We start from the raw sequence: 26,767 nt of genomic DNA, 5'->3' as shown, positions 1-26,767 counted from the left end.
AGGAGAGGGAGCAAATGGCATTGAGTGTAACATCTTCTCAATAAGCTGTGCTGCTTTCAAATGATCTCCAACCATGAGGAGCTGAGTGTAGAACTTAGAGACCAAAAGCCACACTAACTTTGCAGCCTTCCAGCCTTCTGCCCCAGGTAGATGGCAGGCCTGCCAATTAGTACCATATGTAACGTGACCCCAGTATAGTAAAAGACCCCAGAAGGATGTCCAACTTACCTTCCTCTTCTCATAAAACCATGCAATTTCAGGATATGTGCCCATACTCCCATACACATACCTCTCAGGTTATCATCTGATTGGAGAAAATGGACCTTTGTCTAGCCTCTCTGCCCTCCAGACATGACCACCTGAACCAGGGACTCAGCCAGCCAAGCCAGGGAAAAGGCAAGAGGGCAGTCCTCAGAGTTTAGACTTCCTTTCCATGCCATACATCCCCTCCCCTCAAGCTCATTTGATACTTCTGCTCCTGCTCCCCACCTCCATGACAAGGCTGGCCATAGAGGACAAAAGGACTGCCCTGTCAGCCCCACTGTTAGGAAGGCACCACAGAAGCTGTAGATGGCTTGAAAAATCCCCCCATTCATCAAATGCTGGGTGATATAGCTGTGTTCTCAGCCACTGTACCTGGAGAAAACTTAGAAGGGGCCAAGTCTTGAGTAAGGTTGTTGTTCTGAAGGAAACTGATAATCCTACCATGGAGTGATGAGGGCTGGGGCAGGGGTGCGGCACCAACTTTAGGAAGAATGTCACCACTTTTGTAAGAATGGCAGCAATGACTGGGAGCTCTGCAGACTGACAGGACCCCGCCACCACATACACCAATACATGAACTCTCTCCACCCGTTCTCAGGGCCAGGACTTCCCTCACGGGATCTTCCTCAGGCCAGCTCCAAAGCTCTTAATGTCAGGAGGCCATCTGACTCACCTCCAGCCTTTGGAGAGCACTGTGAAACCAGGAAGTTAGGGGACCAGCGCAGTCCACAGAACCCTAGACTGCGTCAGCTGTGGGTCCTGGTATGCCCCCTCTCCCTCCTGTGTGAATGCCAGCCAAGCCTGAGATTTAGGGAAAGGCATCTATTTCAGCAGCTGCCCCAGGCCAAGCTTTGTGCCCCCATTGTTGAAGGTTCTCCTTATGGTCTCTGAGCCATAGGATGATACAGCTTAGCCCAGTCCAACCACCCTTGTTCCCCATTAGTGGAAACAGGAACCTTGGAGGAAAGCCAGAGTTTAGCAGACTTCCTTTCCATGCCATACATCCCCTCCCCTCAAGCTTGTTTGATACTTCTGTGTCTGCTCCCCACCTCCATGACAAGGCTGGCCACAGGGGACACAAGGACTGCCCTTGAGCAGCCCTCGTCTACAACTGAAGAAAGTTAGTTGCTGAAGTCAGCACAGGGCGCTTAGAAGACAGGGTCAGCACTTTGTCCTCAAATGCTAAGCTAAGGAGTTTGGACCTGATCCAGAGGGCAGTGGAGAGCCATGGAAGAATTCTGAGCAATAGTGACACCTAGAAGGAACTAGGTGCAGGACCGCAGGCATAAGAGGTTCCCCATTCACCTGCACAAAGTCCAATCTTCTTGCTGTGGTCTTTAGAAGACCTACCACCCTTTCTAGCCTTACTTATCCCTCCCTCTCATATTCGTATTAAAAGCATTTGTCCTCAAAATGTGATGTGTTAAGAGGAAGTCCTTAAGACATTTGGAATGTATGGATAAGTGTTGTGGTCATTAGCCCAGGGAGGAGTTTGGGTGTCTAAGACACCTTAGTTTAAGGTAGGCATGGAGAACAGTGGATGGAGCTTTTAGACCTGACTGGGCCCTCCAGTCAGTACCAGGTATTACACAGGTCACTCTGAGACCCCGGCGGGCATCACTGAGCTATGCTAAAGTGAAACCATTTGTGAGCCAACGCAGTCAACCAGAATCTTTGTCAGACATCCTTACTCATGGAACACGTACTAGCCGCTACATACTTGCTCACCTGTGAGTGACCCTCTCCTCAATACTTCTCCTGGGCCCTCTAAGTCCCCACACTCCACCCTCTATCTTAGGAGCTGACTTCTATCCCTGCATCTCCTTCTCTATAGTCTAGAAATAAATCTGACACCGCCAGAGAAGGGGTTTCCCCAGGAAACCACAATGGTGGGCAAAAAGGCTGGAGGACAAAGTCCAACCCTACTCGGGACGTGGATCTTAAGACTGAGTATGTAGCCCACAGGACTCCTCCTATAAGCTCTGATTGGCTCAGGATGCCACTGGGGCCAAGCTATCTGCCTGGTTTCAACTGGGATATAAGGAATGGCAAAGGGGGCATTTTGACTAAAAGTTTTTTGTAAGAAAAATCAGAAATAAATTGTACCTAAAGCGTGATGGCCGAGGACAGACTCAGCCGCAGTCGCTCTCCTGTGTGGGGTCCCTTTTCTGGGAGCACTGGTCTGGACAGTTAGTTAGGGCAGGCTCAGCATAGTGACCCCATTAACCACATAAGTGCCCTGTCACAGGGCTAACCTACTTATCCTCCAGCCACCCTCAAGCAGGCAGAAAACAGCCGATCCCACTCTTAGGGGAAGGCCCTTAGCCCCTTGTGCCTTGCCAAAGGTCAGAGAGCCATGAACTCTGGAAGGCCACAGGTAGTGCCGTATTCTTATCCATACTTAGAAGAACGAGATGGCTCCAGGATTGAGACAGAGGCCTTGCCAGCCCTACCCTTGAGTCAGGCTGGAAGGGCCAGGGGCTGCTGGCTGGTACAGGAGCCTGACCCTGGGGAGATGGAAGGAACACAGCCTTGGCCAAGAGGGGAACCCCCTCTTCCCACAGAGCTTGGAAAGGGAAAGAGAAGCAGCATGTTTACAGCTGGGGAAGCAGGAGCAGCTCTGGGTAGGGACCTTCGGTCAGAATGCCCCGCCCAATAAGCGGGGGTGGCCCCACAAGTTGAGTTGTGGTAGCTGTTTGTTTGCTTCTCACTGCCAGGAGGAAATTAAAGAGAATCTGCCACTTCCGGCTCAAACCGGATGGTGGGGGTGGGGAGGTGGGGCAGTGGTGTGGGCAGGCAATCGCAGGGGCCCCAAATTGTTGTCAGCGGTCTTCAGTGTCTTATGCCCAGAGCGGGCACTTCGTCAGTGTGCGCTCCAGACAGCTGAGCTCATACCCAGCACTCCCAACTTGCCTCAGTAGGTACAGATACCCTAATCGTTCCCGGAGATTACATGTCGTCTCTCATCAGGAAAACCAACCAATGGCCATTGCCTCAGCTTTGTCATCAGTAGAATGGGGTTCATGGGCCTACCTGGCTCAGCTCAAGTCCACTGAGCACTAAAGGTGATACCCTGCCCCTGACCTCCACCCAGACTTGTAAGGATAAGTAGGAGATAGGCTTTTTAGGAAGCTCCAGCCCTTCACAGAAAGTGGGAGTAGAATAATTATGCCAGGTTATCCATCGCTCCATATGTGAAGATGCCCAAGGCTGAAGCAGCCAGCAGTGAGTAAGGATAGAGTGTGTCTTTATTGCACTGTACCAATGTCAGGTTAGGGAGGTGCCACTGAAAAAGCCCCTGTCTTCAAAGAAAATACCAAGGTCACTGGGAACTTGGCCCTGCTACTCAGACCAACCAAGAGAAATGGGCACTCGGGGCACCCCTTGGCCCATGCTCCAGGCTCATGGGCCAGGCGAGGCCAGAACCTTTTAACACCTGTCAGGCAGGGGCAGCAAATTATCCAATAGCATCTGGTTTATGTTCTGTGCCCACTGTCATCTTAGGGCCAGGCCCACAGTGGGGGGGATGGTGACCAGGGTAGACAGCGGTCACCAGCCTTCCAGAAGGCTCTCTTTACTACTTCCCAAGGTTACAAAGGGCTTCTTGCACAGCTCCCCAGGCATTGCCGGCTCCTGAGCTCTGGGGCCCTCAGGGTCTTGGTCGGGTGCCTCCCACTTGCGCTTGTGCAAGGAGCTCTCCTCACCCAGCCGACCCTCAGGGAGGCCCTGGCTCCGTAGACAGACGATAGCTGCAGCCTGCTCCGCCAGTTTCTTGGACTTGTCCCTGGGCAAATGAGGCATGGGGCAATAAGACAGCCGGCAGGCACAATGGGGGCAGGACTAGAGGCTGGAGGGCCTGACTCTCAACACCCTTGTCACAGATTCTGACAAAACTAAGGAAAGGGTCATCACCCAGGGATGCCACTATCCAGGTACACCATCTCAACCTTCCCAGGCCAATGCTAGGATCAGGCCCTCCACCCCAAGCCTCGTGCTCACAGATGAGGAAACTCACCACAAGGTGGACTGATACTTTTGCTCAGCAACAGTGACAACAGAACAGAAGAACCGATCCAGGGGCCGTTGAACCTGGTAGAGAGAGAGGAAAGGAAACAGGGACGGCCACATGAGGGCAAGAGGAACGAGCCCCGGAGGCCCACGTGCTGGGGTCATGTCTAAGGCAGAGGAAAGGAAGTCCTTCCCATCTAAGTCATATGAAAGCTACCTGTTCCACATGTTCCTCCCCAGTAGTGCCTGGTGCATCTTCCAGGGAAGAAAGGTGGATACATAAACAGACAATGACACTGCAGCCTGTCAGAAGTTCTGTCATAGACTTAAGCAAAGGGCCATTCAGAGCCCTTAGCTGTGAGTGACTATGGAATCTCCTTATACTGACATCTGGATGAACCAGGTCCCCAAAATAAGGAGTTCACCAGATGGCAAAGGGGTGAGAGAGGACAAGGACTGGGGCAAAGAAGATCCATCTGGCAGAGAGACCAGGTGATGTGGAAGGATAGAGCTGAGTGGATAAGACCTAAAGCAAAAAAGCATGTGTGTGGGGGGGAGGGTTGTCTCATGCTCTGAGGTGATGAGGACTTGAGCAAGGGAAATAGAGGTCAGATTCACTTTAAAAATGTCACTCTGGCAGAGGAGGACACAAGGTCCAGAAGGTGCAAGCTCGGAGGTCAGAAGTCCAGAAGAGAGAGAGCCACGTAAACAAGACATGGCTATAGGGACCAAAGGAAGTGAAGCAATACTGTCTCAGTTTTCACTGAGAGGCCCCATATCTGGGGCCCAATTCTGTGCCCCATTAGCTGAGGCCTGGTCCCAAAACATGTCTGTTCTAACTTTCAGATTTGAGTGTCCTTCCTAAGTCAGTTGGCCCCTACCAGAGACGTCTCCCCTCCCTAAGCAACGATACTGGCAGGGCCTGGTCCAAGCAGCCCATTACTTAGGTCTCTAATTCAGTTTTATGAAATGGGCCAGAATTAACAACAGGCCCACTGTCAAAGGGAAGGCTCTATCAGCAACTGGCTCAACCACCAGTAAACACTGTGTGCCTCCAGACAGTAAAGCCAGGTTCCAGCCAAGCAGTCTGCAGTCCAGGGTACAAACTGTAGGTGTGCTGGGGTGATGGCACCAGCTGTGGGAACACCGTAGGGCTGATGCAGGGCAGGCCACAGCCAGGAACTCACCGTTTCATATACAGGTTGTGCCAACTTCTCCCTCCGGCACCATTCCAGCAGGCACATCTTGGGGGTGTTCTGGGGAGAGTATGCTCTCCTGGGGAAAGGAGAAGGAGTCAAGGCCCAGCCATCACCACTCCATTTCTCAGCAGGTGCCCTGGTAGGAGCTGCAGGAACTGAGACATCAAGCTGTTGCCTTAAGACTCCTGTACCTACTTCCTGAGCTCCCACTTCTGTACTTGGGGCTACTTCTAACTAAAGGGAAGATGGACTTCAGTATGCTTGGAGAATTGAGGTGGGAAGTGAAATCCCAGCACTCTGAGCTCCAGCCTGGAAAATAGCCTTTGACAGCCAAGAAGGAAGGTCTAGTTTGCCCCTCAAGACAAGATCCAGGGAGACTGGGTAGGGGTGGGGAATGTAGGTGGCCATACAAAGGGCTCAGGGATCTAGCTTAGTACCCACCCTAATTATGTCTGCTGAGTGTCAAGATGATCCGCTGCTACTTTAGACACAGTGGACTCTGGTTTCAGAGTCAGTCTGTGCCACCTTCCAACTTCCTACCAAGATGTGACTGCCCAACACCTGCTCCTACACCTTCTCCCAAGCCCTTGCCAGACAAGACTGGCTCCTGGTCTGAGCCTAGGGATCTGAGAAAGGCTTAGATCCCAGATTTCAGAGGACAAGGATGAGGGGCCCAATCAAAGCTGAGTCACAGTCTGAGGCAATAAGTGGCCTGAGGCTACTCTTTCCTAAAGAGGACACCACAGGACTGGTGAGGGGCTGTGGGTGTGGGCAGAACTTGCACAACCAGATAAGGCCTCGGGCCCTGCTGCTATTGGGGAGCCTCTTGCAGGTACCTAGTTCCTCAGGGCTCGGGGAACAGCACACTTTCAGGAACAGAAGGAGACAAGTCCTCTCACCTGAGTTGTGGGAGGGACGGGTCAGGGAGAAGGGAGAGCTCAGTCCCCCTTGGAACAACATGCACAACCCTAACAGCACTGCCTGGGCTTGCAGGAACTACCTTCTCCAAAGTGCCTTTTTTGGGTTGCTGAAAATTGAGAACAAGTATCCAAACGAAAGAGATTGGTAGTCCCCAAGTTTGTCACTAACCAAGTACAGCAGCCAGCTTGCTGGCCCAGTCAGCCCAAGGGCACTGGCCCTAGCCCAAGCTGAGGCAGCTGGAGACCTACCGGTCAAACTTGACAGCCATCTTAATGACACCAGAGGTGTCTTCGGCTGGCTCCCTCGCCTCCTCCGGGGTCCTGGCCAAGAGCTCAGCCCGCCGGGAGTCCAGTTCTCGTGTGGTATCCTCATAGAAGGTGCCAAGGCCAAAAGCCTCACTACGGAAAGACAAGTCGAGCGGGGAAATCCCCTTAGTGGAGCCAGCAATCAGGAAACTACCGCAGGAGCCCAGGGCCCCACCACTGAGAAATGACCCTCCACATATACACCGGAACACCTCCAAGACCTGGCTATCAGAAGGTACCTTCTACTCACCCTTGGAATCGGTCTGGACTAGCAGATGGACTGAATGTGGGCCCCTGAGGGTGGACACAGGAGGGCAGGCAGGGCTGGGCGGAAAAGGTTCTAAAGGTCACTGCCACCACCTGAGCCCACCCTCCCTTCCAAGGAAGAGCATACAGGCAGCTGTCCCCAGGCAGCAGTGAGTAAGCTGACCTACACTGTTCAAGTGTGGGAGACATGCAGAGCCTCATCCTCATGTGGGCCCACAGGAGGAAGAGACGGAGGCCTGACCACTGAGTGGTTCCCCACTTCCTGTCCCAGCCACAAGCAGTTAGGCTTCACCTAAACTGAGGTACCACCCAGAGCTACAGAATCATACTCGAAAATTATACTCCTGAGCTCTCAAGACACCTGGGTCCAGCTGGTTAAGCTAGGTGGCATAGGGACAGAACCAACACCACAATCCCAGGATGGGTTTGGGCAAGGCTTCTCTGTTCTAGGAAGCATCTTGGGGGCTGGAGGACACTCACAGAGATGGATGACTGGGGGTGAGGGTGGTTCAGAAAGGCTTCTTTGGAGGAGAGAAGATAAAGACAGCCAGCATGATGGGGAGAGGAGATCTAGTACGAGCACAGGTGTGCCAAATGGAAAAAAAGAGTAAATAGGGAGCTGTGGGAGCAAGCATGACATCAGGTTGTGAGGGGCCCCAAATGTTAAACACCTGAGTAGAAAAGCAAGGGGTGGCCTCTCACACTGCACAGTGATGGGGTGTGGGCGCAGGTGTAGGCCAGGGGCTCCATTCTGCAACCCCAACTCTCCTGACAGTTGGGTCTTGGTGGCGTGGCATGTGATAGATCTGTTACCAGAAAAGCCCTCTCCTCCCCAGGAATTCCCAAGCCCAGCCCTTGCATTCCTCCATCCTACCAGTGCCTTAGTTCCCAAAACTTTGCTGCTGAGATCAGTGCAGGGACGGAAAGTTCCAAAGCTCTGAAAGTATCCCCTTCTTTCAGGCAAAGCTGTAGCATGACCCCACTACTGCACATCAATCTCCAGAAGCTGTTTCCCTGGTCCCTTGGTAGAGTCAGCTTAGGGCTCAGAGTCAAAACTGGGCAATGTCTGCAAGGACAAATGGACAGCCCATTACCCGTCTCACCAAATTTCCCGGGAAGACTGGGCGGCATGGAGCAACTTTCCCTGGGGCGACTCCAGCTGTTCTCGTAGCATCTGACACAAGCAGTACTTGGTGTTGGTGTAGTGATTGTCATATTGCACAGCCTGGAAGAAGAGCCAACATGAGCCCCGCTGCTGCCCAGGGAGGCTCCAAGGCCTGAGCTTTGCTGATGCAGGGAAAGGGGATCCCAGGGGGCACCAGAGGTGTGCTTGCAGCCAAGGCAGTGGGGCCCCATAAGAAGAGCCACCTCCATCCTGGCCATCTAATCCTCCAGTTAGTAGTACAAAGCTAAAGGGTCATATCCAAAGCCCAGAGTAAGGAGCACACCCTCCTGGACATCCTGCCTGAAGTCCAGGTGTGCAGGGAGCCCCTCCTGCTTCCGCCACCATAGTTAACCATAGAGGACCTGCTGCCAAGCATCTTCTAGGGCAGGGAGGAGAACAAGACAAATTCTGGCGTAGCAGGACCAGCCTCAGGACAGGGTGAGATTCTTCTATTCCTTATCACCACATAGGTACCTTCCCTTCCCACATCTGAAATGGCCTGTCTCCTATTTCCCCTGCATGGGTACATCTACTGAGCATGTTCACATGTGTCACTTCACTGAGCTATACAAGTGTGAGGTGCAGCTATTACCATTACTTCACAAACTGGTAAGTGCAGGCTCAGGGAGACAAGACAACTGACCACCAAGGGCCGACATCTTCAGCGCCTGGGAAGGTGCCACAGCACATTCAGGACAAAGCAGGGGTATGGAGGTAAGCCTGGCCAGCAGTGAGGTCTTGATTCAGCTTATTTGGGATAGAAAACAGCTGGCTGGACCCAAAAGAGCCCTGTCTATGCTTGAAAGCCACTCCCTTTCTCTAGGACAACACTCTTGAGGATCTGCCAAGGGTCAGGTTGAGCAGGAATGATAATAGCACCTTTCACCCAGTGAGCAAGCTCAGCCCAACTGAACATGTCTTCTTTGCCACAGACTTGCCTGCTGACCAAATGAGCTAGACAGCTGACTTGGGCTGAAGCAAGCCCTCTTTGCCTCTGGCTGACCCAGGCCACTGGAGAGCCTGGTAGTCACCAACCAGCCCAACCAAAAGGATGAGACCTGTAGCATCAAGCAAGGGAGGCTCTGGGACAGAGGCTGCCCAGGTCTGGACAGGGGTCTCAGGGCCTCCTACCATTCCCACCTTCCACAGCCCTGGGAATACCCCTAAGCCATGGCAGCCACAATTGTCCAGGCATGGCCATGGCTTGAAGAAGACATAGGCAGTCTAAGGATGTAGAATGCTCCCAACCCTCCCAGGAGGGTGTGAGCCCAGGATGGAAAAGAAGGGTAGAAATCTGATCTGAGGGCTCAGGCCCAACTCATTGAAGAATTTGAGGACCATTCACTATCTCTACCTATAGACATGCACAGCAGGTCACAAAGTCCCACAGAGTTCCAGGGCTGTGCCAAATGGACAGGGCAGGTGAACTTGTCAAAAAAATTCCTTTACAGGGAAATGCCCCTGGCACTCCCAACAAGCTCTGAGTGAAAAGAAGTTATTCCCTAAAGAGAGGATTGACATTCAGCTATTCCCTAAGTTAGGGGTTAAAGCATTCTGGGAATTAGCAAGAAAGAGTTTTTTGTGATTCTGACTGATGACAAGATGAGAAGTCTCTATAGAGATAATCTGTCCTCAGCAACAACAGCTACATTGGCTCCTCCTGGCTGTGGCTGCTGTGGCACTAACACAGTGGCATGGGTGTCTTCAGTGACACAGACCCCATTGTCATTGTGCATGCATGTGTATGTGTGGCAGTTGAAAGACAGATCATGTGTTTGGGGCCCCAAAAGTATCCTGATTCCAGAGGTCCTTTCTGTGACCCCACATCTTAGAGGCTTTAGAAGAAGGTGATTAGCAGTACACCTCCACAGCCCCCTTTCTTCACACTGCAGCCTGGGAGACCCAATGCTGTGTGACCAGAATTGAAAAGACAAAGAGAGGGACAATGAGGGCTGCTGGCAGCTGGGGGCTGGGGGCTGACCCAAAGACTCTCTGCAGGAATGTGGCAGACAGGCAGAATCGCTTATTTCAAAAAAGTGCAGAGACGTACGTATCGAATGTACTTCTGCATGACCTCCTCCAGGGGCCGCAGACCCTCCTTGAGGAAGATGGACGGGTTCCACATGGCAGCTCGGGCTACCATCACTGAAGAGGCTGCAGTAGCTTGTCGAAAGTCTTCGATGTCCAAATAATCTTTGATATGGTCATGAGATCCTCCACTGAAAGGCAACGAAGATGAGGGGAGTCCCTATCCTTGTCCCAGCATTTTCAGAACAAGACAACTCCCAGGTCTGCCTCCCATTAATTGTGTGGCTATGGCTAAGTCCTTTAACTGGAAGCACTTCTGGAGAATGGAGATTTTCACACATACCCCACTGTGGGGTCAGTAGCTACAAGTGAGATAATACAGGAAAGCAGACAGAACCATGCCTGGCACTTAATAGGTATCCCTGAGATTTCACCTTCCTTCCACTTCATCCTAAATAGCGGCAAAAGCCAGCCCACATCTGAAGACATGGGTCTGTCAGTGGATACTGACATTATAGGAACCCAACCCCCATCCCAGGCTGGGGCGCCTATGTGCCCACTCAAGGCTGGGTCAAAACCCCAGAGAGGGAGCAGATACAGTGGTGATTGTGAGAGGAAGGAAGGAGGCCCAGTTTAGTTGCAATTTCCCTTCCTGCCACCATGCAGCCCCAAGGGCCCCATTGTAAACTGCTCTGTCTTCATCTGTCCGCTCCATTAGGAGCCAGCGGCAGCCTCAATCCAAACACAGCATTGAGTGGCGGGGGCAGGGGGAGGCCACACTCAGGTGGGAGCAGCAGTAAGGGGGTCCAGTGTCATGAGTAGCCATACCCTTCCAGACCACCCCTAAAACTCCTTGGCCTGCGGAAGGCTAGGCCTGGCTACCCATCCCACCCTCAGTTCTCTCGCTCCCTCCCACCAGTCAGGCATGCCTTTTGTCAGGGCTTCGGGGCTTTGGAACTCCCATGTTCCCATCCTGCCATCAGTTTCTGTGCCATCCTGAGGTCTACTGATCTGGACTCCCCACTGGCCTACACAGGCCAGCTCTCCAGGAGCAACTGGACACTGTCTGGCTACTAAGCTTTTGGGCTGGTAATTGGTAACTCACACCTGCCAGTCTAGGTTCCAAGTCCCGTAGCTACGCAGAATGCTTATCTGGGCTTTGGACTGTGACCAGCCTCATGACTCCAGAGCCATGCAAGGGCCAGACAAAAGTAGGTTTACAGTTATTCATATGGAAAATAATATAATAAGTAATTCAAGAATAAACTCTGTTTCATGGACTCACAACTGTAAACCCACTTTTGTTCTGTTTGCTCTGGCTAGGGCCTCCTCACCCTGCACACCTACGTCTAGTGTGACCTCACCTTCCCCTGGGCCTGCTTCGGCAGCCACATTCTGGTCCCCCGAACACTCCTACCCTCAACCCCTCCATCAGAATGCCCTGGGCCCCTGCCTGCCGCACACCTACATCCGCCACTCACCAGAGACCAGGGAACATGATAGGCACTTGTGTCTGCCTCACTTCCAACTTCATTTTTCATCCCACCCTTTTTTCTTTTTTCCTTAAGGTCAATTTTTAATGCTTTCTCATTCCATTTTTATATGCCAGCTTAAATCCCTTCTAAGTGAGGTGAGACATAAAGAAGTAAATGAGGAGGAAGGGAGGCTTACTTGGCTATGACAGGAATGGAGAGGGTTTCAGCAATGGCTTTGATGGTTTCACAGCTGACAGGGTGTTGAGGTCGCTCCTCCCGCTTCCTTGGAGATAAACAAAAAAGTTGGGGCTGAGGGCTGAGCGCCAAAGGCCATGTCACAGTGCACACAGGGTCACATTAACCAAACCCTATTGTTCTCCCTACTGAACCTCAGGAAGGTCATGTGGCCATCAAAGACAGCAGTCTAGGCTGCAGCGGATGGCTCGCCGTGACCTCTGATATGAGAGACAGAAGCAGCACAGGTCCATGCTGAGAAGGCAAGTTCAGCTCTTGGAGGACTATGGGTGAGGCCTGGCTGCAGGGGCTGACGTGGGTGGATGATTCCTGAGGTCACACCACCCTTCCCTGACTTCCCCTCACCTCTGCCAGAGATGAAGAACAGTGCCATGAGAACGCGTCCCCCACTGTCCCAGTCCTGCCCTCCCCACGGGGCTAGGAACAGCTGCTGCCCCTCAGACTAGCCACTCCCACACAGCTGCCTATGTTGAGGCCAAGCTGGGCAGCTGATCCTGGGGAGAGGCACCAGGCACAGGGTAAACCCAGCAGCCAGGACAAGCCACAGACTGTGGCTGTCACAGGGAGCCACAGGGGAAGCAGCACCACAACCTAGGGACCCTCCCTCCAAGGCCAACTGCGAGTTCTTGTGAATGAGACTGAGTCTTAGGAATGCTGAGGTTAGCACTGACCTGAGCTGTGCTCAGGAACAAGCAAGAGAGGTGGCTGACCAGATAGCCCTTACCCAGGTCTTATCTGGGTGTGCCCCTTCTGCCACACTCCTCAACAAAACGGTCAGGGGCCACATGGCCTCAGAAGGCCCAGTCAACCAGCCTCCACCTTCACCTCCCCACATCCCCAGCAGTCAGTTCTAGCCATCCTCAACAACTCTGATGGCCAGGAATCCCTTTTTAAACTCGCCAAAATCTGTCTTCCTAGCGTTTCCAACTACTGGTAGAAAAGAACCGTATAAAGCAGAAATTATCTTAATTTCCAAATGAGGAATGTTGTGCAGAGAAGTTAAATGATTTCTCCAAGGATACAGAGCCAACAAGCAGCAGAGCTGGGATTTGAAACCAGGTAGTCTGAGCTCAAAGCCTATTGCCTCAGGGTGTAAAATGGATGTGGCCTTCACCTCCCCTACTGGCTTCCATCCATACAGCTATGCTCTTCTCTTTTATATGTTGGACTTCTGGGTTCCTTTTTCTGAAAATGCTATAAAAGATACAACCCAGCAAAAAAAAATGCACTGTTCCTACAAGTCCCTGAACCCAAAAGGAATATCACTCAGTGAAGAGAGGTCACTGGCCAAAGTCTACTGACTGGGATTCTGTACAAAAGCACAGCCTGAACACAGGGAGCAAGTTTGACTGGGAAACCCAGGGCAGCCTTCAGCAACACCTCAGCTCTCAGCAGAGAGCACATAAGCTACAGATACAAAGACTGTTTAAAGCAGTCATTGTGTCAGCTGGCAATCCAACAGGGACAGACAGAAAAGGCAGCGCCTGTAAAAGAACAGCAATCTGCCTGGGGTCATTCGAGGCAGAAGCTATTGCTCAACGTAGTGGAAAGAAAATGAGATTCAGAGTTCTAATTCCACCACTTCCTGGCTGCATGATGCAATTTTGAGCAAATCATTCCATCTCTACCATTTACACATCCTGCACAGCCTAAGGTTAGGGGCATTTCTCCCTCCTCCTCCGTCTCCCTGTCTCTAAAGCTCAGTGCAGTGCCTACCGCCAGTAGATGCTCAGTGAGTGAAACAAAGAAAAATGCAAGCTCATAAGAGTTGGACCGCCCCCAGGATGTCAGAGAGCTAGGCAGAGGTAGGTTGCATATGTAGAAGAGAACTTAGTTGTCACCTGAGGTCTGCCGAGGGATCATTAAGATGGCAGAGGACCTCTCTGCAAGTCAGTCACTAGAAAAGCAACCACTCACCTCCCATGAACTGCGATGGCGGCAATGCCAGTGCTCTCTATCCGCTTCACAAGGCTCAGGGTATCTTCCAGCTGAGGAAGAGACCCCCACAGGGTGGTTACTGAAGCCAGAGAGGGAGCAGCTGTCAGCCCCTAAAGTGGGCCCAAATAAATATCCCCAAAGAAAACAGACCTTCAAATGTAACACACGATACTTACCGATGGTAAGAGGCGAATCTTGCAGGTTACAGGTCTGTGTGTCCCTTGAACAAGAGTGCTGAGGATCTGCAGAGAGAGCACAAGAGCACCTGCCTCTTCTGGAACAAACCACCACAAGGGCTTGTACTAACTACTTCTGCTACAGACCTGTGTGTCCTAGTGGCATAGACATGTCTGTGTTCATGTATGTATCCACACAAATGTCTGTTGCACACGTAAACATGTAAGCTCCATGAAGGAAAGAGTCCATCTTTTTTCTATGCTAGCCCCTTGCCTGGCACACAGTAGTACAGTAGTACACATATTTTTGGTAAATGAATGGATGAGTGATGGATCTGCATGCATGCCTGTGTAAAATACAGTGATCCTTTGCCAGGGCAAACACCTGAGAGCTTAATACAGATTCTTAGATCCCACCTCATATTTCTAAGTGGGTCTCTTGGAGCAGAGCTTAGGAATATGTGTTTTTAAAGGCTCTGCTCAACACACTCCCTCCTCAATATGATTCTGAGGCCTAGTCCTGGTTGAGAACACATTGCTCATATCTTCTTTCCTGCTTGAAGGCAATGCTCTCTTAGTGCTGTTCCAGGATCTGCAGGGTGAGGGAGCAGGAAGGGTTTACAGGTCTTGGGCCCTGTCCTCACGTACCCTTCTCTTAAGGGGAGTCAGATATACAGGAATGAAACTGGCACAGGAAAAGACAACATAGTCAACATATTAAAAAGTGTTTACTTTGCGCAGTAATTTTGAAGAACTTCAAAGACAGATCAAGAAAGGCATACTGGAAAAGTGTCAGGGAGGTAGCAAGACCGGACTTCTTAAGAGTCATAGATCAAGAGAGATGTAGAGGACACTGCATGTCAGTGGCACTGCTATCTTCTTCCCTCATCCAAAATTTCAGGCCTGGCAAGCTGGACAGAAGGTGATCCCAAGAGCGTCTTTCAAGAACGAGGTTGCTGTCAAGCAGAGGGGACATGCAGGCAGCTGCTGCCAGTCTTGGTTCTAGACAGGTGAGGGCAGCAGAGAGCCAGGTTGCAAGAAGCAGTGGAGGCCTTTTTGGCAGGGACAGGATGAGGCAGGCCCCCCAGAAGACATCAGACTAAGAGGCCGGGCTGTCTGGCAGGAGGACAGATAATGGTTGAGACAAGACCTGCTGACCCAGGCTCAACTGCCAGAGAGGAACAGGCCTCACGTGCTGCCCCAGGAGGCAGACTGGGCCTAAGGTCCTAGGGTCCCTCTGGCAGACCTTACAGGAGCACCAACCCTTTAAGGGGGGACTGCCAGACCCACTGGGATACACAATAAAAATTCTTACTCCAGTCTCTTCCCTCAGGCTGACAGCACTATCTCTGAAAGGTTCCTTTGCAAGTACTGACTTAGAATCCTCTGATGGTTGGTGATTTAAGTAACATCAGCTGGTTTGATCTAATTCTCTGTTCTGCAAAGCTTCCTTTTGGTGTCTTATCCAAGTAGCTCTAAGCACCTTCCTCAGTATTTCTATTTATTTCATGTGCATGTTCAGGACTAGGAAGGAAATTAGTAACCAAAAGCCCTAGCCCCTTGCAAGGTTCACACTGAGAGGAAAGGGCAACTGGAGTCTGTCTTCTGGCCAGGCTCTAGCATGAAACTCCTGGACCCAACTCTCCAAGATCCAAGTGATACCACATCTCTGTGATGTGAACGTGTGTGGGGAAAAGGACCTGCGGCAGACCCCTACCTGAGTAGATCACAGCACATCTACTCACAGGCAGGCTCGTCTTATCAGATCCACAGGGTGACTCAAGAGAAGCTCCCTTGGTTGTTGGGAAGGGGTTGGGGAGGAGGGTGGGAAAGCTTAGGCTTGGGAATGAGTGAGAACTGAGTTCAAATCCTGGCCCTGCCCATTGTTAGTCACAGCGCAAGTGCAATGTGCACAAGGGGGATGCCCTGGGCAGCAGTGGGGTCCAGGGAATCCTGGGCAACGGTGAGAGGGAGGAGTTTGACATCCATGGTTGCTCACATCCACCCCATCCTGCAGAAGGGTGTCTGACTGGAGGTTCCCGGGTCCAGGTATCTACTGACCTTGGCACTTAGAAGCTACACCTAACACTTTTAACCTGAGATACCATCTCAAGAGGGCACTGATGCTAGGGAAGAGATCACAAGACCATGGCTTCAGACTCAGCTCTGCCTGCTTCTTTGCTACATGATCTTGAGGAAATTATTTTCTCTCTCCATGCTTTAGTTTTATTAGTCTTGGTCAAATGGAGATAACAAATGCCTTCCCTGTCTACTTCAAGGGATTTGGAGAACAAATGGAATAAATGCTGGAATATACCTTGGAAATTACCCTACAAACACTAAGGATACACTATAGGTACTTACAGATACATTATACGTACCTATCTGTACATGGGAAAAATGAAAAGGCACCTAGCTCATAGACATGTGGCCTTCTGATATCCCAGGGACAGCGGGGCTGGGGAAATGCACAGGAGTGAGCTGCTGACACAGCAGCCAGCACAAGTAGTGGCCACTTTTTTTGGTGCTTTATCCCAAGTCACTGTGTGTAGCCTGTGGGAGGCACTACAAGTCTTAAGTTGCACCAGGGAAGTGGGGATGGAAAACGAAAAGGAAGTCAAAGGAGCTAAGAAGAGCAACAAGAAGATAGCTGGTAGACTGAGAGAGGAAAGTAAAAGGCATACATGGTTTTAGCAGAAAATGACATCTCCACATGCCCTGGAAGCTCACAATACTGAGTGGCAAATGCCAACCTGTCCCCAGAGCCTCATAAACCTGGCCACCAGAATCACTGTAGGAAGGGGATCAGAGGAGACTAATCTCCACTTGCCTCTGATGACCCTGCCCTGGCCTGCTCTCAGAGGCTGCTGGTGGAGTACAGCAATACCGAGGGCCCCACTTCTGTACTCACCAAGCTCCTGGGAGAGGCCAATCCTCCCGACCTGTCCCCACAGCCACTGAGCCTGCCCACAACCCACAGGTAGCTGGTCCTACACTCTCATGATCTTCTCAGAATGGAGACAGACAATACAGAGGAAGTTCTAAATGGATCTCTGCCCCTCTCCCTCCTCCCCAGATCTCAGTTGACATGTCCCTAATCCTGGGCTTTTAAGGAACTCCAAGGCTAATGTAGGCTGGCTCAGGGGTCACTGAACTTGGCTGCATGACAAAGTCACTGGGAAGCCTTTTATAAATTTTCCAGACTCCAGGCAGAGTGACTGATTCACAATCTGGGAGAGGCGAGTGGAAAGTGTTCCATGTTTGAGGACCTCTGCTTTCACTCATGCAAGACTTACCTTCTCAATCTTGTCAGGATCTGACAGCAGAGCAGCTCCCATTCCTCCCTAAGGAAAAGCACACAGAGGGGCTTCTTATAGCTGGAGGAGGGTGGCCCCTCCCCATGATATGGCCACATGATGTGGCAACATGCCAGCACCCCAGCACATGTCTCTAAGGGACCAAGGTCCACTGGCAATGAGCACTTCTCTTAAGCAAGCAGGAACGCAGCAGTATCCATACCCACAAAACCAAGGATCAGAGTCTGATGAATTCTAATAGTCATCACTCTGATCCCTTAGCAAAAGCCACAGATCTATCTAGAAGTGAGTTCTACAGAAATAATGTTTCAGGACCACCTATTCCTTACCCAGGGTCTCAGTGCCTTAATAAACTAAACCCCGCCATCTGCCAAGCCCTTAAAAAAAAAAATAACAATGAATCCCTCTTCCTTTGAAAGGAAAGCAAATGCATCTTCTTCCTATCCTACCATCACTTGCTTTGGTACTACCATTGCCAGCAAAGCCACTCAGAGGCATGCAACCTGCAGACAATGGCCCAATCCTGAGCACCCAGACCAATGTCAAACTCTAACAAAGCCCCAGCTAATGGACACCAACAACCAGTGGGGCCACATGAATCTTGACTTAAACAGAGGGTGTCTCCTGATGGTGGGATTACTGGTGATTTTCCTGCTCTTTTTTCATTCTTTTATATTATCCAAGTTCTGGACAATGCCATGACTTATTTTAACAAGGGGGCCAGGGGAGGGCATTAAAGAACCCATTAAGAGTGAGGTGAAGGGGAGAAAAACAAATCCAATAAATATATACTGTCAGTATATAGACTGTATACTAATGAATGCTCACAGTTTGTGCACCAAAGGTTTAAGTTCAGTGATTACATGTTTTAAAGGATGACAGATTAGGATCAGAGAGAACACTGACCCACCACTGACTGGGTTAATCTGAGCCTGAATGTCAGAGGAAAATAGGAAGGGCAGAAGAAGACTAGCCCTGGCCACAGATACAAACCTTAGAGGCTTTAAGGAAGCTCTGGCCACACCCCAGATCCATCTGTCCTTCAGCTCACTCACAATTCAGCCCTTGCTTGTGGAAACACAGGCTCTAAAATGCAGGCTCGCTGGCCCTTCCACAACAATGGGTTTCTCAATTGGTCCTTCTGCCCTCTCTCCCTTCCTTCCTTCCTTTCTTCGTTCATTCCTATTTAAATCATTTATTTGCTTTTTTGAATAGGTAACACATTAAAATTTTTAAAGACTCAAAAGGGTAAAAAGTAAGAACTCTTACTCCCTGAGGAATGGAAATTTTTTAATTCATACCTTTTACATGGTTCCAATTTCTGAACCACCAGAAGGGAGCAAATACTCTGTCCGGATGGTATGCACTGGTATGGCATACTGCTAAAAATCTATTCTGACCAGAAGGTGCCAGAGCTGGGCTAATTGTTAATTATTTTGAGCAGCACCCTGGCAAAGGTAATTTAACCCCTGTGCAAAACCCAATAAAAACTTAGCTTCCTTCCAAAGGGAAAGCCAGTGTTATTAGTTTCTTATGTGCCTTTCCAAATATATTCTATGAAGACAAAAGTAAATGTAAATAAATATTAATTTCCCATCCCCCCACATAAATGGTAAGACACCGTATACAATTCTGTCCTTTGCTTTCTTTCACCCCATGAACTCAGGGAGATTATTCCAATAATTTCAATTCTGCTCCTTACATAACTCACAAACACACAGAAATAATTTGAAGACAGCACAACAAGAGTCCAGAGTTTTCAATTTCCCATTGACAATTTCAAATCTCCACAGTTCCTTGAAGCAGCTGTCTATAGACCATCCGGGCTTCAAGAGTCCCAAGCGCCTTTTCCTCAGGCAGTCTTCAGCCTCCTGGCTTAAAGGAAAGGTCCCCAGGCCACATAACCCCTGAAAACAGAGTGACTGATTCTGGGCAGTGGGCCCAGGTGGACACCTGCTATATCTACACTACAAACCCCAACCACACACCCTACTCTAAGGTTCCAAGGGGTAGCCCTGCAGGAGTCCCTCTGGTGTCTCACCGGCACCAACCCCAAGCGGTGCTTGTAATCTGCTCCAAACATGCAGTCCTGTTGGCATGGAAGACCCACTGTCCTCCTGGCTGCCAGTCTTTCCTCTCTCTACCCCAACCACTCACTCCACTTCCCCACACCCAGTCCAATCATTTGCCAGCCACGTCCTGTCAAGTTTGGCTCTAGGTGGGCTTCTCCTCTCTCTATCCCTAGTCTTTCTTGTGGACTCATGGCACGAATCTGTGTCCCCACCTCTAGCCTCTTTCCACTTGAATCCACAAGACACATGGCTCCCAGATTAGTATTTCTACTCACTGAATGTATTTGGAAAGACACACAAGAAACTAGTAACACTGGTTTCCCCTGGGGAAAGAAATTAAGTTTTTGATCACATGCCTTTCTGTTCACAAAAGGCCAGAGATATCGAAGATTCAAGTCCAACTACACCAGATTTTCAGACCTGTGTTCCTCTATTTTCTTATCATCTCCCACTCTCCAACCCTCTGGTCAAATCAAGGTTCTGTGCCTCTATTTCATGTTGGCGTCTAAGCTCTGCACCGCCACTCCTTCCGCCTGCGGGGTCCCAAACCTCCTCTCCTCATCGAGGACCACGTTTCTCTGTCAAATCCCGAGTTTAAGTGCTGCCTTTCGGTTCCTTTCTGAGCTATCCTAGCACTCTGGTCTGATCTTCTAATGCAAAAATGGGGACACATGTACTGCATCCTCTATTTTATTTATTTATTTATTTATTGTCCTCACCCAAGGACATTTTTTTCATTGCTTTTAAAGAGAGATGAAGGGAGAGAGGAAGAAAGAGAAACATCAATGCAAGAGAGAAGCACTGATTGGTTGCCTCCCATATGCGCCTAGAGTGGAGAGCAAACCTGCAACCCAGATATGTGCCTTGACCGGGAACCAAACCTGTGACCCTTTAGCTACAGGACAAGGCTCCATCCACTGAGCCACAATGGCCATGGCTGCATCCTCCATTTTTAAAAAGATGTATGTCTTGGTGTTGTTCAGGAAAGGACAAAGCCCTGTACACATTATTTTTTCTTTTAATATTTATATCATTTAAAACAAATGGGCATAATGTTGTGTGTGTGTTTATGTGTATATGTATATGTATGTGTATATAAACTTCTTCCTCACCATTTGAGGGAAAATTTACATATGTCATAGCCCCTGACCCCTAAATACCTTGGTGTATATTTTCTAAGAATAGAAATATTCTTACAGCTCTCTCTCTCTCTCTCTCTCTCTTTTGCTTTCTCATTCTCATGCTCTCCCTCCATGTGGTTTGGAGGAGGGGGCTCTCCAGATTGCTCTCTCGCATGCACCCTCCATGCGGCTTGTGAAAGGGGTCTTCTCCATCCGGTTTTGAGAAGCTAGGTTCTCCATGCGGATTAAAGAAGCTGAGTTCTCCATGCAGTTTTGAGAGGGCTCTCCAGGCTGCTTTAAGAGGCTCTCGCCATGCGGTTTTGAGAAGGAGAGGAGATCCACGTGGTTTGCAGGAAGAAGGCAGTTTACAAGGAGGCTGAGAATCCACGTGGTTCTGCATTAAAAGCTGGAGGGCACCACGACACAGAAAGGACCTCCCCAATCAGAATTGAGTGATTGGCAGCTACTGGTAAAGCCAAACTGTGCCTAGGAAGTAGGGAAACACTGTTTCCGACTTTTCTAAGGCTGGCCTGGTTTGGTAGGGGGAGGCAGAACTATGTGTTTGTGGGTATTTTAAAGAACATAAGACTCAACAGCAGAAATCCACAAATAATCTAAATCTATTTAACTGTTAAATAAACAGTTCTTTTTTCTTTTCACTAAAAAAAAAAAAAAAGAAAGAAAGAAATATTCTTACAAAACCAAAGAGTTCTTAACTTTATAAATTTACATTGATAGAGTGTTTTCAGCTAATCTACCATGGTCCACATTCCAATTTTGCCCATTGATCTAATAATATCTACTTAAGCATTTTCCCCATATAGTACTAGAGTCAAGTACTGTACTTAGTTGTCATATCTCATTAGTCCTGTTTAATCTGCACCTTATATTTGTAAAGAGTATAAAGAACTCAGTTTACCTTGGTGGAATACTCTTTTGGACAGCCCATGTTGACATCAATACCAGCCACATCATTTTCTCTGGAAAAACATGAAATAGAAAAGGTAGTAGTAAATATTCAATTTGAGGAAAGAAGGTGGAGTCAAAGGCATGGGTCTGTGCTCATGAATCCCTTACCATGTCCTTGGCCCCAAAACACACCAACCTTAGTGTCAGAAGCTGAAAAACAACCTATCTCTAAAATGTACAGCTGCCTCCCCTGAGCAAAGACCATGAGGCATGGAATAATGTGCTCACATATTTACAAAGACCCAGTTGTAGAGGACTTTGCTACTTTGGAGTTATATCAGATAACTCAAATACTGAGTGACAGTCACACTGACCTCGATCCCGGAGTTCCAGGTCTGACTGGGGCAGTGAAAGCCATCTGTCCATGCACAAAAGTGACATGAGCATGAGAACCCTTACCCAGAGCACTGGTTCCTGCGGAAGTTACAGGACCGCCTTCACTGGCTGGGTCACGCGCTTGGCTTACCCCAAACAGTTCTCAGATGTAGACAGGACCCTTACATCATCTTGTGGTATATACTCAGTTAACAGGCTGTGATTCAGCAGCAACTACTCTGTGAACTCCTTCTCACCCTTACTGTAATTAATAACAACAGCTAATACTTACTACGCACTCACTATGTGCCACACAGCAAAGATATTTACATGCATTATTTCATTTATCTTTCCCTATAATGTCGGAGGTAGGTAATACTACTGGTCTTACCTTGTAGATGAGTAAACTAAGTTCTCAGCAAGGTTACTAAGGTCACACAGTTAGCAAGTAGCAAAGCCAAAGCCAAAGCCAAAGCCAGAATTACAACCCAGGTTCATCTAACTCCCTAACCACAATACTCTCCTGTCTTCATTAATTTAGGAAGCAATAAGTCTAACCTACACTTCATGAGATTTAAAACCTCAGGGCTCATGGTCATAAGAGTCCTTGGAAAGGGAGCTTCATGAATTAACACTAAAAATTAGGCACCCTTGCGCTGGCTGCTATGGCTCATTGAATTGAGTGCTGGCCTGAGAACCAAAGGGTCGCCGGTTCAATTCCCAGTCAGGGCACATGCCTGGGTTGCAGGCCAGGTCCCCAGCTGGGGGCGCACAAGAGGCAACCACCCTTAGATTGTTTCTCTCCCTCTCTCTCTCCCTCCCTTCCCCTCTCTCTAAAAATAAATAAATAAAATCTTTAAAAAAATCAACAGACACCCATACAGAGGTTATCTGGGATCTGAGCACAGTGGGTACACATGAGTCCCAGAGCAATCCTCGGATACCACAGAGAAAGAATCCAGAAAGGAAACAGAAGGAAACAGAAGGTAGTAAACTAGAAGGCAGAAGGATAGTCACCTCCAACATCACAAGGAACAGTAAGGCCTCAGAGCCAACAGGAGAGACAAAAATAGTTCCAAAGAGGGAAGAACTTACACAAGTTTGGCCAACAGGAGAGACAAAAATAGTTCCAAAGAGGGAAGAACTTACACAAGTTTGGCCACAGCAAGGGCTCGCTCTGCGTCTGAAGTCCCCTGGGAACACAAAAGGCTGCATCAACCACCACCCTGACACAGGTACACACACACAGGCAAACACATCCATGCATGCCATGCACACACACGTCAGCAAGTGGAGTCCAGCTGGTGTCTCTTAAACAAGACCAGTCCACTAGACTAGCCCTCTATCAAAGGCCAAAAGTAGATTAGAGGGCCTAGAAAATGTCATCAATGCCATGATTACTTTCAAACATATAAAAACATTGAAAATTTTTTTATAATGAACAATCATATACCCATCTTTTGGGTTCTATAATTAAGATTTGCTATATTTGCTTTATCATATGTCTACCCATTGTTGTCAATTTTTTAAAAATCTAATTCAGGCGCTATTCTGAAAAAGCACCAAGAAATGTCCAAATTGAGAGAAGAGAGCTACAGAATCATTATAATCCTAACATAAATATTAACTACTCTTGAGCAAACCTAATTTATTTACATGGGAAATATATACAGACTACAAAAAATAAAAAATAAAATAAAAATGAAGACCGTGATCTGAATAACTAACGCCAGGGACTGAAAACATATAAGTCATGCCAAACAGATAATTCCTATAATTAAGGAAATTCAATTTGAGATGGGAGACATGTAACAGACTACTATAGCTTGATTTCCATAAACTATCTCCAACTTTGTAATCATTCATAAGCAGATCTTTGAAAAATGTTAAAGAGGAGTCTTCATAAGGCACCACTGTGCACTGAAGCCCAGGCATTTAACACCGGCCCAGCTCAGGGCATAAGATAGCAAACCCGGGAGATGGGTCAGGCGTGGGGTCTCATACCATCTGGAAGACGACCCTGCTCTGTTCTCTTTTGCAGGTGCGGAAGACCACTCGGTCATCAGGGGCAACAAAGTCCACGGTGCTGAGCACTTCTGCAAGAAAACACAGGCCCACCTATTAATGAAGCAAGTTCAGCCTAGCCTAATCCCTGCAAGAAAACAAAGCAAAAGTACCAGCTTTAAGGAAAAAAGGGATGCCAGAAGTACACCGTTTTTAAAAGAAACCAGTGTACACATGGGAGACTTTTTGAGGAGCTAATGATGTTCCATTTACTGCCCTGGGTGATGGCGAGTTACACGGTTGTTTGTTTTACAGTTATTTGTGAAACTGCACACTTGTGTGTTATGCAATTTCTCTGTATGGCTGTTACATTTTGCAATTTTATTTATTAATTTATTTACTTATTAATCCTCACCTGAGGATATGGTCATTGATTTTATAGAGAGAGGATAGGAGAAAGAGAGAGAAACTGATTGGTTGCTTCCCATACACACTCTGACCAGGAATAGAACCCGCAACCTAGGTATGTGCCTAGACTGGGGACAAAGCCCACAACCTTTTGGTGTATGGGATGATGCTTCAATTAACTGAGCCACCTGGACAGGGCTACATTTTGCAATTTTAAAACATCTTTTAAAATGTGCATATAGAGCACCTTGTCTGAGCTTCAGATTTTGACCCAATTTTCCCATATGTCACTCTGAAGTTCAGCAAAGTTGCTGTTTCTTAATGACTTACCAGGTGCCAGATACCATGAGCAGAGATTTACTATATTACAGTAGATTCTTATTAACTGTTGTTGTGTATTTGCAGATTTGCCTGCTCACCAAAGTTTATTTGTAATCCCCAAATCAATACTCAAGGCACATATATCATCATTCTCGGACATGCACAGAATCACAGAAAATTTCATTCATCCAAAGTATGTTCCCAGCTAGTCAAACAAGGCAACCTTCTTGTTTCAGCTCTCATACTGTAAACAAGTGTCTTTACGATGGCATCTATAATGCTGCATTTTTGCATTTTTGTTGGTAATCTCATTGCTTTAAATGGCCCCAAGCACAGAGAAGTGCTATCTAGTGTTCCCATGCACAAGAAAGCTGTGATGTGCATTACAGAGAAAATACATGTGTCAGGCAAGCTTTGTGCAGACATGAAATTATACACAGAGCTGTTGGCTGTGAGTTCAATGTTAATGAATCAACAGATTATATATTAAATTACATGTCTTTAAACAGAAAAACACATAAAACAAGATTATGTATTAATCTGTTAAGGAAAATGCGTGACCAGAGGTTTGCAGGAACCTACACATGTACAAACAGACCTCAGAGACACTGCAGGTTCAGTTCCAGACCACCACAAAAAGTAAATGTCACACCCTGGCTGGTGTGGCTCAGTAGATTGAGCGCAGGCTTGTGAACCAAAGGGTGACCAGTTCGATTCCCAGCCAGGGCACATGCCTGGGTTGCGGGCCAGGTCCCCAGTTGGGGGCACACAAGAGGCAACCATACACTGATGTTTCTCTCCCTCTTTCTCTCTCTCCCCCTGTCTCGAAAAATAAATGAATAATCTTTAAAAAAAAGTAAATGTCGCAATTAGGGTAAGTCATGTACACTTTTTGGTTTCCCAGTGCATAAGAAAGTTATGTTCATACTATAGTCTATTAAGTATCCTATAGCATTGTGTCTAAAAACTGTAGATACCCTAATTTAAAATATTTTGTTGCTAAAAAAATGTTAAGCATCATCTGAGCCCGTCGGAAAACGGCGCCAATGGGCTTGCTCGACGCAGGGTTGCCACAAACCTTCGATCTGTAAAAAACACAGTATATGCAAAGGGCAAAAAAATGATGTATGCCTATATTTCCTCTAGGAGAATGGTTCAGTATTCACTAATTTGATGTTTGTAGCAACTTTATAGAACGTAACAATTGAAAATAATAAGAATCTCATATGATCCTCATAACAAAGCTCTACAACAGGTACTACCATATTTAGCCTTCAAAGATGACTAGCACCACAGGAAAGAGATCCAACGTGGCAGATGGGAGACTATACCTATCTTATGCATTTCCTTTGAGAAGTAAACAAGATCTTTAATGCAAGTAAAGAAGCACTTCCATAAATAGAAGCTGTTATTACCATTCTAGCACTGAACAGATTAGAAGATCAAAAAGGTGCGGTAAAGGCAGTGATATGTTGGGAGAGGTGATCAAATTAATCTCCAACAGCAGAGCCAGCTCATGACCGGCAGTAAGAAATCTGAGAGAAGAATAAAAACTCAGTGTGCTTATACTAGAGCTCTATTTATTTATAGCAGCAAAACACTAAAACCCCTGTGAAAGCACTGGTAACATCAATTCTGACATGGTCATCTGTAGTAGTGACATGGAAAAATGTCCTAGTAGAAAAGTGGCAAAACATGTGTAGCATGATACCAAGGGGGCAGGAAGGGAGATATACAAACACATTATATTTTTACGTACATGCTTTACTAAATGTGTAAAATATATATACATTATTCACCTTTGTGATCACCTCTTCAAGTATGAGATTATGGGAGATTTTCACTTCCTACGTTACGCAGACCTGTAACATTGAATTTTTCATAACACAAAGAAAATATAAATCTAAAACAATTAAAGACAAAATTGAGTCACAACTTCTAGTGAACTTACATTAAAATATGACAAATGTATATCCATTTCAAAAACCTAACAATACCACACCTAATCAAAGCTGAATCAGTATCATCAATAAAATATAAATAAAACCACAATTCAGTACAACCAGTTTCATTTGCAACATACTTACATGTACCTTATCTTATTTGACTCCAATCCTATGATTTAAGTAAAGCAGGGATCGATTTTCATTTTACAGCTTAAGAAACTGAGGCATAGGGGTGATGTGACTTGACCAAGGTCACACAGTTACCAAGAGGCACAGCCAGAACCAGCTCCAAT

The 26,767-nt window shown here is 48.0% G+C and overlaps 1 protein-coding gene across 2 annotated transcripts in view; it reads right to left on the bottom strand.

Annotated features, from left to right (window-relative positions):
* Window positions 1–3,494: 3,494 nt before the first annotated feature.
* The window catches only part of DUS2 (dihydrouridine synthase 2), a 39,109-nt gene continuing 15,836 nt past the window's right edge, over window positions 3,495–26,767 (bottom strand). The window contains exons 2-15 of one of the 2 annotated variants that reach the window (XM_090259388.1): window positions 26,328–26,390; window positions 23,800–23,891; window positions 22,945–22,988; window positions 21,431–21,491; window positions 17,298–17,345; window positions 14,002–14,067; window positions 13,805–13,875; window positions 11,829–11,915; window positions 10,180–10,348; window positions 8,068–8,189; window positions 6,641–6,790; window positions 5,460–5,547; window positions 4,280–4,353; window positions 3,495–4,048 (exon numbers count right to left, since the gene is read on the bottom strand). In XM_090259388.1, coding sequence (XP_090115514.1) covers window positions 3,814–4,048; window positions 4,280–4,353; window positions 5,460–5,547; window positions 6,641–6,790; window positions 8,068–8,189; window positions 10,180–10,348; window positions 11,829–11,915; window positions 13,805–13,875; window positions 14,002–14,067; window positions 17,298–17,345; window positions 21,431–21,491; window positions 22,945–22,988; window positions 23,800–23,802 — 1,218 coding nt within the window. In that variant the 5' untranslated portion in view covers window positions 23,803–23,891; window positions 26,328–26,390 and the 3' untranslated portion in view covers window positions 3,495–3,813. The remainder of the gene's footprint in view (window positions 4,049–4,279; window positions 4,354–5,459; window positions 5,548–6,640; window positions 6,791–8,067; window positions 8,190–10,179; window positions 10,349–11,828; window positions 11,916–13,804; window positions 13,876–14,001; window positions 14,068–17,297; window positions 17,346–21,430; window positions 21,492–22,944; window positions 22,989–23,799; window positions 23,892–26,327; window positions 26,391–26,767) is intronic. The other variant, XM_090259387.1, reaches the window with a different exon arrangement.

Source organism: Furipterus horrens, unplaced genomic scaffold (genome assembly GCF_987537825.1).
Source record: "Furipterus horrens unplaced genomic scaffold, mFurHor1.1.pri manual_scaffold_13, whole genome shotgun sequence".
Classification (NCBI taxonomy): domain Eukaryota; kingdom Metazoa; phylum Chordata; class Mammalia; order Chiroptera; family Furipteridae; genus Furipterus; species Furipterus horrens.
The sequence above is the reverse complement of the archived record's forward strand: the minus strand, read 5'-3'. Positions and strand labels throughout refer to the sequence as shown.